This window comes from Pinus tabuliformis, chromosome 9 (genome assembly GCF_031772625.1).
Source record: "Pinus tabuliformis cultivar Carrire ecotype Pingquan chromosome 9, CPIR1, whole genome shotgun sequence".
NCBI lineage: Eukaryota > Viridiplantae > Streptophyta > Pinopsida > Pinales > Pinaceae > Pinus > Pinus tabuliformis.
In genome coordinates this window covers 1,841,755,917-1,841,773,033 of record NC_142307.1, presented here as the reverse complement: position 1 = coordinate 1,841,773,033, position 17,117 = coordinate 1,841,755,917, and the positions used below count along the sequence as shown (strand labels likewise).

Genomic DNA, 17,117 nt, shown 5'->3' with positions numbered 1-17,117 from the left:
AGGGAAATTTAAGTTTCCAACGGTTCATGCATGACGAAACTAATGCACAAAAAATGGAGGACGAGTTGTTGAAAAACACAAATCAATTTTTTTTTTAAATTAAATTTGGGAGATTGTGATGTGTCCCAATTTTAGCGTATTAATGGCCGAATCGGACCGAATTGCCGAATTTTCGAATTCTTCAACCTGATTCGGCCGAATTTGTTAACAGTATTGTAGCGGCCATCATTTTGCCAGGTCACTATTTTCCATTATCACATTTCTCCATGGGGAGTAGGCAAAACACTCTGTACTCGCTTTTCCCACTGAACAATACTTTATTAAATATATACTCTTACAAATACGGTTGCCAATCTGGCAGGCTCTTGGACTGTAGGACTTGAAAGGCGCAGCTGCCATGTAATACCATATTACTCTAAATTCCAAACAACTTCGCAATTATTGCAGAAATCACGCTAATGCTATTTATGTCCACAGAAATATTAATGTCAATATGATCATTAATCGAAAGCATTGGAAATTGCTTGTAGAATATGATCATTAATCGAAAGCATAGGAAATTTCTTGTAGAATTTGGGCAAGCCGAACAGGGCAAGAGAAGAAAGGACTGTGGTCCGATTCTTCCAATTCATAGACTCCGACAGGTGGATTATCCGCTATCATTTTCCGCTGCAGTTCCTCTATTATTCCCTTATCCTGCTTGGCCACTATGTACACTCGAGGGACTCTGCCATAATTCTCACTACTGGATATTACCTCTTCGTCCAACGCGGGCATACTTCTTATAAGACAGTCCGCTAGCTTGATATCCTGCCATGGATCATTTTCAGTTCCTTAAATTAGCTCAAAATCATCCGTAGAACAAGAGGAAAATACATTAGAAATGGCCCCAATACATAATTAGTTAACAGGACACCATTATTATCCGTTAATCACCTCAGAGGGGCTGTTTTGATAGAGATACTCTCGCGCGAAGTTCCTCCCGAATCTGAAAGACGTAGGCTTCTTCTGTTGTTCGCCAAGTCCATACTTGAATTCCGTGTCTCTCCACGTTTGAATTCTCTGATAAACCTGAAAACAGAAAAGCAGCACCAATATCAAGGCAATAATTATCCAGCTTGTTGGCCAGACAGTTAACGCTCGATCGTTATATATCCTGAGGTTAAGTGGATTGCTGATTCCCTCAATATTGGGGAACGGTCAATTTTTTTACTTCGCTCACATTCAGGGAATCAGCAAGGATGGTGGCCAATATATCTCTACCATTACATTTATCAACAAATTGGGCTCAGCAATTAATGCTCACTAGTTGTCTAGGTCTACCATTAAATTTAAGTAATAAATTATCTGAAAATAAATATATACAATTTGTGAATTAATTACCACATAGCAAATTTTATAAATCTATAAATTAACTCTCGCCTAACATCATTACATGAATGTAACCTAACCCATATTAAATTTAGTAATGGAACCTTGACTATTTGAACACTTCATGAATTAAAATGAAATTCAATGGTATATAGAATATAATAGTGATGCCGGATCTATAAGCTGAAGACTGGTTGTATCGTGTAACGGTATATAAATAAAGTAGTACCTCATCAATAAGCTGAAGAGGGGTTGTACCGGAGAGAGGCATAAAAGCAGTGACAAATACAGCCACCGCAACTCTGTGTGGAAATTGCTCCATCATACAAGTCAAATTCACGCCTCCCATACTGTGACCAACTAATATTACTTTCTCATCCTTCTCTGCTCCATCTCCCTTCGGAAGATCTCTCATGAATTTGGCGAGTGGTTCATTGTACTCAGCCAAGCTACGAATTGCGTCGCCGTCCTTTGGGTTGATTCCACCACCCCCCAAATCGATGGCTGTGACGACATGGCCGGCCTTTTCCAGCAGGTCTGAGAGCTTGTACCAACACCAAGCGCCATGACATGCCCCGTGAACCAGAACAAAGTGGGACCTGTTTCCTTTTTCTCTCGATTTCACCTCCATTGGGTTAGATCCTAATTTGAGGATGCCGCAACTTCCCGGTCCTCAAATCGGGGCTAACAAACCCTGGAATGAGAAAACCCTAAATTCCGATCCTTTGCTTTTGCAGACTCTGCAAAATACTAATTCTAGACCTTCCGTAGGGGCGTAACGATTATTTAGTCTTCCAAGACGAAATGGGAATCAGTAATTTGAGCATGTGCCAAAAATGGACAAGACAGGTGGAAATCATTTTACGTTAGTGTCAGAAAAGCATAATAGAGGTGAAGATCACGTCAGCTTAGTGTCAAAAACGCATAATAGAGGTGAAGATCACGTCAGCTTAGTGTCAGAAAATTCTAGGTTCACGGGCGCAATTTGCAAAATAACCTGGTCGACACAATTTCACTTTTTATCGAGGTGACAAAATTTTCAGAAAATGTGATTGCTGGATTTTTAGATATATAGATTTAGCATTATTAAGAATGTGTGAGGCAGTTAAAATCCTGAAATTTGATGAGTATAACTTAGATTTCTAAAAACTTTAATTAGATTTTGTGAAAATATGGTCAGAATTTCCATAATTTTTGTGGCATTGTAAATTACCCAAATACACTTGGAACATTCACTAAGGGGTTTGTCTAACTATTACATTTTTTTATAGAGAACTAGACAAACATTTTTTAATTAAATTATGATTTGACTTTTTGTTATTTATGTTAATTAAAATGTGTTTTTGATAGTAATATGTATGATTCAATGCCCTCTGAAATATGCAAAGCATTTAAATGAGAAAGAATGTATAATTCAAATTTGTGATTTTAACCCATAATTAATTCTAAACATATTTGCCAATAAAATATAAGGAAAAAAATCCAAAACAAATAAACTAATACTATAAAACATACATAACTTTTTTTTATAAAATAAAATATTACATGATGTTACCTGGACATTGAAGTGATAGGTGTGTGGTTCAAAATCGTTTGAATGGTAAAGTTCTTAATAAAAAAACATATAAATTAAAATATGAAGACTTTTTTCTGTAATTTATTATTTTACTAAATTTTGTATTTATTTATAAAATGTAAATTAATTAGTTTATAATAAATTTAGTAAATTACTTATCCAAATTTCATATTAAGAATTAAATATAGTTATAAAATGGAAATTAATTAATTAAATATTTTTTATTTATAAAATGTAAATTAATTTGTTTATATGAAATTTAATAAAATTAAATATCCAAATTTGAGGGAAGGAAATAAAAATGAGATGGGTTAAAACTTTCTCACAAGATATCCATACTTCACCGTGTACGACTCTCATGATAACATCTTGCACATGGCAAAATTATCTCTACATCCAACATTAAATCCAAACCAACCTAAACTCGTCTTACGAGGATAAATAAATAGATATTTTCTTTAAGCACTTAATTTGAATGGATAACGATATTTTCACTGAATGTTCAATTTCAAAGGCGACAATAATATTTCACTTTCAATTTCTTTTCACGGAACGTACTTGCTGGCATATGCGTTTAATTTGGATAACGATATTTTCACCATAATGTTCACATTCAAAGGCGAGAATAACATTTACAGAACAATATTTCACTTTCAATAGTATTTTACAGAACGTGCTTGCTGGCCGGCAATACAGTGGGTATGTACATATATTTGACTGCAACACAGCACAGCTACGAACATTTGAATTTGATTGCCTTGTAAGGGAAAATAGAGTAGTTACATCATTGGTGATATAATGAACCCAGCTTTCCAGTATTTTCTGGTGAGTGGCAAGTACTATATGATAAGGTCAAATCTCTTTTACTCTTAATAGTTGGCAGAGCTTGGTTGTCACGATAAGTAATGCATCACTAAAACTTAAATTAAACTTTGAAGATGTTTCTAACAAGTTATTAAATAAAGAAATGCAGATCAAATTTACGGGAGAAGAAATATCAAATATCCAGGCATTAATTCTGGGTGATCATTGATGGAAGGAAATCAAGGAGATCAATGTTTAGAAGGAGGTTAAAGTTTAGACATGGAAGAATAACTTCTTATTATTGGGAAATTTAGAAAAAGGAACAAATTGTAGCTAACAATATTGCGGTAAATTTGGAAAAAGGAGCAAATTGTAGCTAGCAATAACAAGAATAATGTAAAAACTATTACTATGGAAATAGAAAAGTATTAATTATTGTTTATTATGATGATGCATGCGGCTATGCATCTAGTCAAAATAGTGATTAGATTTTAGATTATGGAGCCTCTTACCATACTACCACTACCACACCAAGGGCATTTTTGTGACATTTTTTTAACAAAAAAGAAATCTTTTGTCTCAAAAACTCATTTTTTATTTTAGTTATTTTACATTAAAAATTAATATCCATTGATTTGTCTTAAATATAAACTTTAAGACAAAAATAGGCTGAGACAAAAATATTTTAAGACAAAACTTTATATTTAAGACAAAAATAGTTTAAGACAAAAATATTTTAAGACAAAAGTAGTTTGAGACAAAAATATTTTAAGACAAAACTTTATATTTAAGACAAAAATAATTTAAGACGAAAATATTTTGAGACAAAACTTTATATTTAAGACAAGTAGTTTGAGACAAAAATTTATATTTAAGACAAAAATAGTTTAAGACAAAATTATTTTAAGACAAAAACAATTTAAGACAAAATTATTTTAAGACAAAACTTTATATTTAAGACAAAAGCATTTTGAGACAAAAATATTTTAAGACAAAACTTTATATTTAATACAATGACCACTTTAGATCAAACCTATGCTTAATACGATATTTCACTTCGAATGAAAATGGAGGGCAGTGCTGAGTTTCAGGGTGATTTGCGCGCGCATTCTGAACTGAAGCTCCCGCGCCCCTGCGGCCCTCCGCAGGCCCCCTGCCTGGAAGCCCCTGCTGCTGGGCTCTCAATCCTTCCCGGCATCCCCGCAATCGGGCTCTGCCTCCCTCCTCCGGCGAGTGTTGCTACTGGCACAGCGTCCGCGTTTGGGTTTTGCGATTGCAGAGGAGCGTAGCCATCGCCATAAGTGCGCCTGGGGGTGGGGAGCCTTCTCCCACCCCACCAATCTCTTCAGAAGAAGTATTCAGAAGATTTCTATCACAGAAAGGGAAGAAATAGCTGATTCCAAAAGTTCCGAAATTCATCAAAAAACTGGAGGAAATTCCTGAGATCACCCTGCCAGAATACCAACCGATAAAAATCGCCCTAGCCCTGGCTGACAGAGGGTTGGTAGGACAATTTATGGGATGTTGGCCCTCTACAAAAACAATAGATGACGTGATCCAACACAACTGGAGGCCCTAGCTGGAAAACAATGTGATTTGCTATGCTGTCGGAAGAGGGTATTTCATTTTCCAGTTCACCTCCAAAGAAGATCGAGATTTGGATTTCAGAAACGGTCCGTATTTTATGGGAAATCAGGGTCTGTATCTTAATAAGTGGACCCCCGACTTCGATCCCTCAATCGATACCCCTAGAGAGGTCCTAGTCTGGGTCTGGCTTCCCAATCTTCCGATCCATTGCTGGAGCTATCACACCTTGTAGAAGATTGGAAATGGCCTAGGTCGTTTCATTGACAAAGAAGATAACAAGGGCCAATATACCTGTGCAAGAATCTGTGTGGAAGTCGATCTGGAAGCTAGACTGCCCGAAGCGGTAAAACTTACAGTCGGAGAATGGCATCACTATCAAAAATTGGATTACAAGCAACTGCCTTTCAAATACAGAACCTGTCACAAACATGGACACTTCCAACGAAATTGCCCAAAAGCTCCAATCGGGGACAAAGTGGATGAAGAAGGATGGAAAGAAATAAAAAAGGGCAAGGCAGTCCCAAAACCAACTGAGAAGAAAAATTCAGGGCCATTGGTGAAGCCCCAGCCTAAACCAAAAGCCAAAGAAGTTCCAAAAGAGGGTTCTTCCTCTGGGGTAAAGACAGATGCCATTGGAACCGAAGAGGAACTAGAAGACTCGTCGAAGAAAGTGAAAGAAGTAGAGGCAAAGTCAACTCTTCCTCCATCAGAGGATGAACAAGGGGAGAAAGAAGAAAATGAGCAGCGCATCATTCTAGGCTCCGATTCTGAGGGAGATTCAAAATCTGGAGTCCCAGATTCAGACAGCTCGCAAATCACTCCTATCAAGTCGGTCAGGGGTCGAAAGTCCAAGAAGAAACAAAGAGAGGAACAAACTTATCTGGATGTTCTCCAAGGCTCTCAGAAAACTCTCAAAGGAATGATTAATACCAGATCTAGGCGCAAGCATGGTCAGGCTCCAAAAGGAGCCACAACCTTCCAAGCTAGTAAATAATGAAATACGTCTCCTGGAATTGCAGAGGGTTAGGCAGCAGGTTGAAAGAAGAAGCTCTGAAAGAGATTGTAAGGATGTACTCGCCTGAAATCATTCTCATCCAGGAGACAAAACTGGAGGAACTTCTACTCCTCCAAGCAAGCAAAGCATTCTGGCATAAAGGCCAAGGGGGAGCAGTCAGTGCCAGAGGCACCTCTGGAGGGATTGCCTCCTTTTGGGACAGCTCCAAATATGATCTGATTCACAAAGAATGTTGCCCCCATTGGCTACTCACTAAGCTCCTCCATAAAGAATCTAGCCACCAAGTAAGTATATTCAATCTTTACACTCCGATCTTACCATTTGAGAAAAAAATTTGTTGGGACTCGCTCCAGTCCTATCTTTTCTTGTACAACCCAGAAAATATTATTATTGCAGGTGATCTGAATGTTACGCTAGTTGTAGAAGAGAAAAAGGGGGGCTCGCTGGTCAGGGACCCAGTTAGAGAATTGGTTGAAGACCTCATTTTAGATTGGGAATTGGAGGATATCAAGCCCACATCTGGGAAATTCACCTGGTCAAACAAAAGGATAGGCCCTGGCCACATTGCTTCTCGTCTGGACAGATTTCTAGTCCAATCCTCCTTCTTGACTTGTGGTCTAATGGCCACCTCTAAAATTATGCCGAACTACACCTCTGACCATAAACCCATTCTGCTTGAGCTCTCCTTGGATGGAAATCTTGGCCCCATTCCCTTTAGATTCAGTTCTCTATGGATTCATCAAGAAGGATTCCAGGAGGTGGTCTCTGAGGCCTGGAACCGGCAAGTTCAAGGATCCCCTTTCTTTGTGTGGGAAGAAAAGATGAGGAGACTTAAAAGGGAGCTCAAGGAGTGGGCTAAAAGGTTGAAAACGCCCACTGCCAAAAGAAAGAGATGCATGACAGTTTAGCAAGCTATCAATTAACAATGGAGAATTCCGATGTAACTCAAATCCTTCTTCAAAAAGAAGTAGAGCTGCAAAAAGATCTCCATAGAGCAAGTAGGGATGAAGAAGAGTTCTGGAGACAGAAGTCCAGAAATCTTTGGTTATAGGCCGGAGACAAAAATACAAGCTACTTCCATAAGCAAGCTGAAGCACACAAGCACTTCAAAAAAGTAAATGAAATTCACTATCAAACCACTGTGGTTAAAGATTATGAAGGGATAAAGCGAGCATCCCACTCCTTCTTCAAAGATCTTTACTTTGCCTTGGAAGACCCTCCTATCGATTCTCAAGCCTATCCGATTGATATTATTCCTCACTGTGTTCAAGATTCTGACAATATTATGCTGACTGCTCCGATCAGTATGAATGAGATTAAAGAAGCTTTGGATTGCATGGATCTGGATAAAGCCTCGGGTCCTGATGGGTTCACTGCAAGGTTCTACCTGACTTGCTGGCCTACAATTAAAAAAGACCTTCTGAGAATGATCCGTAAATCTCAGACCTGCACCAAGATTGGAGGCAGTACCAACTCGGCCTTCCTTGCCTTGATTTTGAAAGACAAAGGCGCCACCGATTTCAGCATATTCAGGCCCATCTCTTTGTATAATACAAGTTATAAGCTGATTACAAAAATAATAGCCAACCGTATTAAGAAAATTCTGCCGGTCATCATACCTGGAAACCAAGGAGGATTCATAAAAGGGAGAAATATTCTTGACAATATTGTGCTAGTGCAAGAAGAAATTCATTCAAGCTGTCATCGAAAAGAGAAAGGCATGGTGATTAAGCTAGATTTGACAAATGCCTTTGACAGGGTGAGACATGATTTCCTGTTTTCTGTGATAAAGAAATTTGGCTTCTCAAAAGTTCTCATAACTTGGGTGAAGGCTTCCATTGCCTCCCCTTGGATAGTGTCTTTCGTTAATGGTCGTTCAACGAAATTTTTCCAGGCCTTGATGGGGCTAAGATAAGGATGCCCTTTGTCCCCGCTTCTTTACGCCATTCAAGCTTCAGTGCTCAGCTTCCAGCTAGATTACTGTCAGCAGATCCAAACTCTGCTAGGCTTAAGAATGGATCACAATGTTAAAGACATAAATCATGCCTAGTTTGCTGATGATACATTATTGCTTGGAGGAGCTAGCATAAATTCTGCTAGAACCTTCAAGAAGGAGTTGGACATTTATAGGGAGGTTTCGGGCATCAAGATTAACTATCTAAAAAGCATGATCTATGGCTGGAATTGCTCGATCAAAGATTTGACAGACATAGCAAGGCTATTAGAAATGGAAATAACCTTGACCTGGGAGTCATTTAAGTATCTTGGGATCCCAATCTTCAAATCAAATCCTAAGGTAGCTCACTGGATGCCCCTGCTAGACAAGCTAAAACTCAGAATACAAGCTTGGGGAGCCTCATGGTTGAATAATGCTGGGAAGGTAATCCTTATGAAATATGTTCTCATAAGTCTCCAAGTTTATCAGAACTCCATTCTACTAGCCCCTAAAATCTTTATTAGTAAAGTGGATGGTCTCCTGAGAAGATTTCTGTGGGAGGGAGGGAAAAATAATGAAAGAAGGCTCCATTTGGTTAATTGGGACACTATTAAGAAGCCATTCTTGGAAGGAGGTCTCCAAATGTGGGATTTGGCAACCCAAAATCTTGCTGTGGGCTCCAAGCTCCTTTGGAACATTGTTTCTGGGAATCCTAGTTGGAGCAAGATAGTTCTGTGGAAAAAATATTTTCATGGGCAGCGTTTGAGGGGCTTGGACCAGCCTCCTAGAATTTCCAAAGGATCACCAGTTTACAAACTCTGTCTCATAGCTTTGAAACTTTTCAGTCATTAGCTTTATTGGATCCCAGCTAATGGGAAAAAAATAAAAAATTAGGAAGATTCGATTCTTGGAGATCAGCCCTTGAATTAGATGGCAGAACTAGAAAATATCAGAGCTTGGCTTCAGGCCAGCAATCTGAAAACCCTTTGGGACATCTCCAATTAGACAAATGATGCAGAAAGTCTATGGGATGGTTGGAATTTGGAGGTGAGCATGTCCATACCTCTGTTATATACATTAAAATTGTAGATTTTTTTTACAAGCAGAAGTGCAATTTCTTACAGCGTATTGGCAGGAGAAGTATATTTAAAAAATAAAAATGCACTCATTAATATCTATTGTGGGAGTGGTCCTCAATGGGAAGGAAAATTATCCTGAGTGGTCTCAAAAAATCAAACACACTGTCATTTTTAATGAGCTACAGAAATGAGTGTGTTTTGGAAGCGGAGATAAAGAGCCATAACGGCCTACTTCAGAGAGGGAATTCGTCATTTGGAAGAATAAGAACAACAAGGCTTATGCATTGATTGCAGCATTAATAAATGAAGAGGTGAGTTGCCATATTTTTCCATTTTAAAATTCTTTCTAAGCCTTACAAAAACTGAAGGAACTCTATGACTCACACTATGAAATTGAAGTTGTTTAGCTCATGATTAAATTGTTCACCCTTTAATTACAAATGATGATCCTTTTGCTGTTGCATCAGAAGTAGAATCTATTATGCATGATATCAAAGTCACTAATGTCTAATTGGACATTCCTCTGATGGCTTTTCTCAAGGAACTTTATCCCACTTACTCAAATCATCTTGAGTCATTGCAAGCAAATGGAAACCTCAAAGATATTACCTTGGACTCCCTTGTCAAAAAAGTTGTTGAAAGAGATAAAGCTTTTGGAAAGAAAACAATTCCTCAGTCTTTTGATGAGGCTGTGTGTCTTTCACATAGAGAGAAGAATCTTGTTCAAGATTCTTCCAAAGGAAGAGGTGGTCGAAGAGGAAGAGGAAGAAATTTCGAAGGGAGGGGGGAAAGACACTCTCAAGGAGAAAATTCAAATTTGCATTGCATACGCTACAAAAGGGATGGATCACATGATGCATCCACATGCAATTTTCCTTGGGCAGAATTGAGTAGGAAAGAAACCAACCCAAAGGTAAAACTAATGAAAAAGAGAAAGGTAAAGCACATGAATCCACTCACTATGTTGTGGCACACTATAATATTGGAGTAAATGAAGACTTATTTAATGCTTCACTTGCTTCTTGGAAAAATGATTGGTTGCTTGATTCAGGAGCAACTTGCCACATGACTTTCAGAAGAGATTTTTTTGAAGAATTCACTGACAATGTTGATGGAGCAATATACTTTGCAGACAAATCAAAACTCAAGCCATCAGGGCTTGGTACAATCAAGCTTCAATTGCCTAGTCTTCCAAACTTTCTTCTGCATCATGTTTTATATCTCCCACAACTAAGAAGAAACTGGTTGTCCTTGGTCCACATCCGCCAGCAAGAACACTCCATTCATATGTTTGATGGCAAGATTGAGGTGAGAAAAGCATCGGACCACTCACTTGTCATGACGGGGATAGAAGAAGAAAGGCTTCTGAAGCTGCAGGGTACCTCTGCTCGTGCACAAAATTTCTCATACAATTCTCATTATGAAGAAGGTACATTTCCATCAAATTTATTAAGGCATGCTAGATTTGGAAACTTAAACTATGATAGCCTCCACTTGTTGAAGAAAAATGGTTTTACTGGTTTTCCTACAACTCCTAGGAAACTTAAGCAATGTGATGCTTGAATTCTAGGAAAACATATCAAACAATCTTTTCATGATTCACATTCCAGAGCACATAGAAAAATTGAACGCATTCATTCAGATTTATGTGGTCCAATACCTGTTCCTTCTGCAAATGGAAATAAATATATGATGACATTTATTGATGACTACACTAGAATGTGTTGGGTTTATTTATTGAAGAACAAATTTGATGCTTTTCAAACATTCGAAAAATTTCATACATGGATTGAAAATGATGCACAATCTCATATTGGCTATATTCACACTGATAATAGAAAATAATACACTTCAAATGAATTTGAAAACTATCTTCGCCAACATGGGATCAAACATCAAACAATTGTGCCTTATAGTCCCCAACAGAATGAAGTCGCTGAAAGAATGAATAGGACAATCTTAAATATGGTGTGCTCCATGATGCTTTTCAAAAATGTAAAATTTATGTTTTGGGCCGATGTAGTTCTATTTGTTGTATATGTAAAGAATAGATGTCCATCTAGTGCTATTAGAAAGAAGACTCCTTTTGATATGTGGTATGGGCACATTCCTTCGGTAAAGCATCTTAGGGTTTTTGGTTCCACATGTTATGCCTTGATACCAAAGGTACATAAAAACAAATTTGGTGCAAGAAGTTGTAAGTGTATCTTCGTGCGGTATTAAAACACCTCCAAAGCATACCGTCTCTACGATGAAGTCAATAAAAATTTTGTTGTATCTAGAGATGTAATCTTTCTTGAACCATCCAAAACTGACAATGTTGTTGAGTGAAAACTTGATCACTTGGATAGATCCGCAAATGCAAAATCATTTAAAGAATTTGATAATTAGATTCCACATCTTGAAATGGGGATTCCTATACTAGATTAACCTGTGAAATCTTCTTCTGAAGCACTCTCTCCCTTGCATAAAACTCCAACAATAGATGATACTTTGAGTGATGTGATTGATAGAATTGGGAGACTCAATCTTGATTTAGTCCCAACACAATCAACAGAGCAGCCTGGACCATCTCAGAAAGGTCCCCCAAAGTAGCTAACAAAGACACTTGAAAGTGTTCATCTTGATGAGGTTGGAAAGACAGGAACTAGAAATTCAACCCGGCAAAATGGCGCTGATGTAGATGACTCTGATTCACCTATTGATATGGATGCTTCTTATGATTGTGAATTGAATTAGTCTACAGATTTTGAACGAACTTCCTTCAAAGAATTTGCTTCTCATGATGAATGGAAAGAAGCAATGCAAAAGGAGTATGATGCCTTGATAAAGAATGGCACTTGAAAGCTGGTTGATCCTCCATTGGGAACCAAACCAATTCGCTGCAAGTGGGTCTACAAGAACAAGTATAAATTTGATGGCTCACTTGACAAGCACAAAGCCAGGCTTGTGGAAAAAAGGTTTTGCATAGAAGGAAGGGGTCCATTATGAGGAGACCTTTTCCCCAACAGAAAAATGGGCTACCATCCAGACACTCTTTGCCATGGCAGCTTAGAATGGTTGGAAAATCCATCGAATGGATGTAAAAACTGCTTTCTTGAATGAATATCTAAAAGAGAATGTTTTTATATCCCAGCTTGAAGGATTTGCTGTCAAAGGACATGAACATAAAGTATGAAAACTTGTGAAATCCTTGTATGGCCTCAAACAAGCACTGTGTGTCTGGTATGAAAAACTAATTGAGCATCTTCTCAAACTAAATTTCAAACATTATGATCTTAATGATGCAACTTTGTTTGTCAAGAAGGTTGGCAAAACAATTGTATATCATGTGGTATATGTAGATGATCTTTTGATGAAAGGGAACAATGAGAGCTACATTGCATCCATAAAAAAGGAATTAAGGAAAAGTTGTGAAATCACTGATTTGGGTATGTTCATTACTATCTTAGTATTGAAGTAACTCAACATCCGAAGTCCATATTCCTTTCTCAAAAGAAGCACATTGGAGATCTATTGAACAGGTTTGGTATAACTAAATGCAAACCTCTGACTACTCCAATGAAACAAAACTTAAAGCTCACATCCATTGAAGGAAAATAATTTGAAGATGCAATAAAGTATAGATAGCTTGTAGGAAGTCTCAACTACCTAACTATTATCAGACCAGACATTTTGTTTGTTGTTGGAATCCTCTCCAGGTTTATACAAAAGCCTTGTGAAAGACATTGATCTGCTGCAAAAAGAGTTCTAAAGTACTTGAAGCGAACTGAAGACTTCGGAATCAAGTATACACAGGTGGGAGACTTTAGCTTGATTGAATACTTTGATTCAGACTTCGATGGAGACAAAGAAACTAGGGTATCTACTTCGGGTTATGCTATGAGCCTTGGATCAGGAGTTGTCTCCCAGAGATCACACAAACAATCAATTCCAGCAGACTCCACAACAAAGGGAGAATATGTGGCAACAGCTAAAGCAACAAAAGAAATTGTGTGGCTCAGAAAATTTCCAGAAGATTTGCAGGTAAAACAAGTACAATCAACTTCACTCATGATTGACAATATCTTGACAATAAAGTTGGCCAAGAACCCAAAGTTCCATGATCAAACGAAGCACATAAATACAAAATATCATTTGATTCGACATCATGTTGAGGCCAAAACAATCCATCTTCTCCATTGTTCCACTAATGAGCAGATTGCAGACATCTTCACCAAAGCGCTTGGAAGAGAAAAGCTTGAAAGATTCAGAACGATACTTGGACTCACCAACATCCCTTTAGATTAGGGGGGAAATGTTGACACCGAATCTTAGGGATTAGGTGAACCATTGTAATTAGTGAAAATAAATAATAAAGGAAATGTAGAGTCATCACGAGATGAACTGAATAGTCTTTCTCTCATGTATATAATAATGAACAACCTGAATGAATAATACAATTACATTTGAAGAGTTTCCTCATGATCTCACATATTGTGAAAATGAAAATTTAATATTACAACTATTTATTTTAATTTTATTCATACTTTTACTAATTTTTTATTTTATTTTTAATATGAAAAAAATTAAAAAACGTTAGACAACCATATAAGAATTAATAACATGTCAAAGTTAAAGTAACTTTGATGGAAGTGGAATTAAAATTTTTTTAATCATTAATCACAGCTGTTCTGCAGAATAAACAGTCAATAATATCCTTGTCCCTTCTATTTTTAGTATTGTCTAACTGCATCCATCCAGGGAAATTTAAGTTTCAACGGTTCAATATTCTACAATTGCAGGTCGAAACTAATGCACAAAAAATGGAGGACGAGTTGTTGAAAAACATAAATCATTTTTTTTTTCTTAAATTAAATTTGGGAGATTGCGATGTGTCCGAATTTGAATCGCCGAATTTTCGAATTCTTCAGCCTGATTCGGCCGAATTTGGTAACTATGTGCCAATGTAAGTGCACAAAGGAGATAACATCGAGGGTTCAAATCTAAACACGAGCAAAAAATAAATTCCAACAACAGTATTGTAGCGGCCATCATTTTCCTAGGTCACTATTATCCATTATCACATTTCTCCATGCGGGTCTTGATTTCATTGAAGAGTAGCCAAAACACTCTGTACTCGCTTTTCCACTGAACAATACTTTATTAAATATATACTCTTACAAATACGGTTGCCAATCTGGCAGGCTCCTGGACTGTAGGACTTGAAAGGCGCAGCTGCCATGTAATACCATATTACTCTAAATTCCAAACAACTTCGCAATTATGACAGAAATCACGCTAATGCTATTTATGTCCACGGAAATATTAATGTCAATATGATCATTAATCGAAAGCATAGGAAATTTCTTGTAGAATATGATCATTAATCGAAAGCATAGGAAATTTCTTGTAGAATTTGGGCAAGCCGAACAGGGCAAGAGAAGAAAGGACTGTGGTCCGATTCTTCCAATTCATAGACTCCGACAGGTGGATTATCGGCTATCATTTTCCGCTGCAGTTCCTCTATTATTGCCTTATCCTGCTTGGCCACTATGTACACTCGAGGGACTCTGCCATAATTCTCACTACTGGATATTACCTCTTCGTCCAACGCGGGCATACTTCTTATAAGACAGTCCGCTAGCTTGATATCCTGCCATGGATCATTTTCAGTTCCTTGAATTAGCTCAAAATCATCAGTAGAAGAAGAGGAAAATACATTAGAAATGGCCCCAATACATAATTAGTTAACAGGACACCATTATTATCCGTTAATCACCTCAGAGGGGCTGTTTTGATAGAGATACTCTCGCGCGAAGTTCCTCCCGAATCTGAAAGACGTAGGCTTCTTCTGTTGTTCGCCAAGTCCATACTTGAATTCCGTGTCTCCCCACGTTTGAATTCTCTGATAAACCTGAAAACAGAAAAGCAGCACCAACATCAAGGCAATAATTATCCAGCTTGTTGGCCAGACAGTTAATGCTCGATGGTTATATACCCTGAGGTTAAGAGGATTGCGAATATTCGGCAATAGTCAATTTTTTTGACGGGAATCAGCAATCCACAAAAGGATGGCTGGTTATATATGTCTACCATTAGATTTAATCAACAGATTGGGCTCAGCAATTAATGCTCACTATATGTCTACCATAAATTATTTGAAAAATAAATATATACAATTTGTGAATTAATTACCACATAGCAAATTTTATAAATCTATAAATTAACTGCCACACAGCAAACTAAATAACTCTGGCCTAACATCACTACATGAATGTAACCTAACCCATATTAAATTTAGTAATGAAACCTTGACTATTTGAACAGTTCATGAATTAAAATGAAATTCAATGGTATATAGAATATAATAGTGATGCCGGATCTATAAGCTGAAGACTGGTTGTATCGTGTAACGGTATATAAATATAGTACCTCTTCAATAAGCTGAAGAGGGGTTGTACCGGGAACCGGCATAAAAGCAGTGACAAATACAGCCACCGCAACTCTGTGTGGAAATTGCTCCATCATACAAGTCAAATTCACGCCTCCCATACTGTGACCAACTAATATTACTTTCTCATCCTTCTCTGTTCCATCTTCCTTGGGAAGATCTTTCATGAATTTGGCGAGTGGTTCGTTGTACTCAGCCAAGCTACGAATTGCGTTGCCGTCCTTTGGGTTGATTCCACCACCCCCCAAATCGATGGCTGTGACGACATGGCCGGCCTTTTCCAGCAGGTCTGAGAGCTTGTACCAACACCAAGCGCCATGACATGCCCCGTGAACCAGAACAAAGTGGGACCTGTTTCCTTTTTCTCTCGATTTCACCTCCATTGGCTTAGATCCTAATTTGAGGATGCCGCAACTTCCCGGTCCTCAAATCGGGGCTAATAAACACTGGAATGAGAAAACCCTAAATTCCGATCCTTTGCTTTTGCAGACTCTGCAAAATACTAATTCTAGACCTTCCGTAGGGGCGTAACGATTATTTAGTCTTCCCAGACGAAATGGGAATCAGTAATTTGAGCATGTGCCAAAAATGGACAAGACAGGTGGAAATCATTTTACGTTAGTGTCAGAAAAGCATAATAGAGGTGGGCAAGTGCTATTTCGTAGACTATTGATACATTAATGTGGCCTGACATGGGGAGGTGAAGATCACGTCAGCTTAGTGTCAGAAAATTCTAGGTTCAAGGGCGCAATTTGCAAAATAACCCTGGTCGACACAATTTCACTTTTTATCGAGGTGACAAAATTTTCAGAAAATGTGATTGCTGGATTTTTAGATATATAGATTTAGCATTATTAAGAATTTGTGAGGTACTTAAAATCCTGAAACTTGATGGGTGTAATCTAGATTTCCAAAAACTTTAATTAGATTTTGTGAAAATATGGCCAGAATTTCCATAATTTTTGTGGCAAAATTGTGGCATTGTAAATTACCCAAATACACTTGGAACATTCACTAAGGGATTTGTCTAACTATTGCATTTTTTTTTTATAGAGAACTAGACAAACATTTTTTAATTAAACCATGATTTGATTTTTTGTTATTTAAAATGTGTTTTTGATAGTAATATGTATGATTCAATACCCTCTGAAATATGCAAAGCATTTAATTGATGGAGAGTGTATAATTCAAATTTGTGATTTTAACCATAATTAATTCTAAACATATTTGCCAATAAAATATAAGGAAAAAAATCCAAAACAAATAAACTAATACTATAAAACATACATAACTTTTTTTTATAAAATAAAATTTTA

At 37.4% G+C, this 17,117-nt stretch overlaps 2 protein-coding genes across 2 annotated transcripts; both read right to left on the bottom strand.

The window, feature by feature from the left end:
- Window positions 1-297: 297 nt before the first annotated feature.
- Window positions 298-2,199, bottom strand: LOC149156182 (methyl jasmonate esterase 1-like). Its single transcript, XM_089437959.1, has 3 exons — window positions 1,601-2,199; window positions 937-1,071; window positions 298-810 (listed from the first exon to the last, which is right to left on the bottom strand). Exons 1-3 carry the CDS (start codon window positions 2,000-2,002, stop codon window positions 541-543), a joined length of 807 nt encoding a protein of 268 aa, XP_089294085.1. The 5' UTR covers window positions 2,003-2,199; the 3' UTR covers window positions 298-540.
- Window positions 2,200-14,491: 12,292 nt separating this feature from the next.
- LOC149156181 (methyl jasmonate esterase 1-like) lies at window positions 14,492-16,418 on the bottom strand. The gene is made up of 3 exons (XM_089442072.1): window positions 15,783-16,418; window positions 15,130-15,264; window positions 14,492-15,003 (listed from the first exon to the last, which is right to left on the bottom strand). The coding sequence occupies exons 1-3, from the start codon at window positions 16,182-16,184 to the stop codon at window positions 14,734-14,736; spliced, it is 807 nt and encodes a 268-aa protein (XP_089298198.1). The 5' UTR covers window positions 16,185-16,418; the 3' UTR covers window positions 14,492-14,733.
- Window positions 16,419-17,117: the final 699 nt, after the last annotated feature.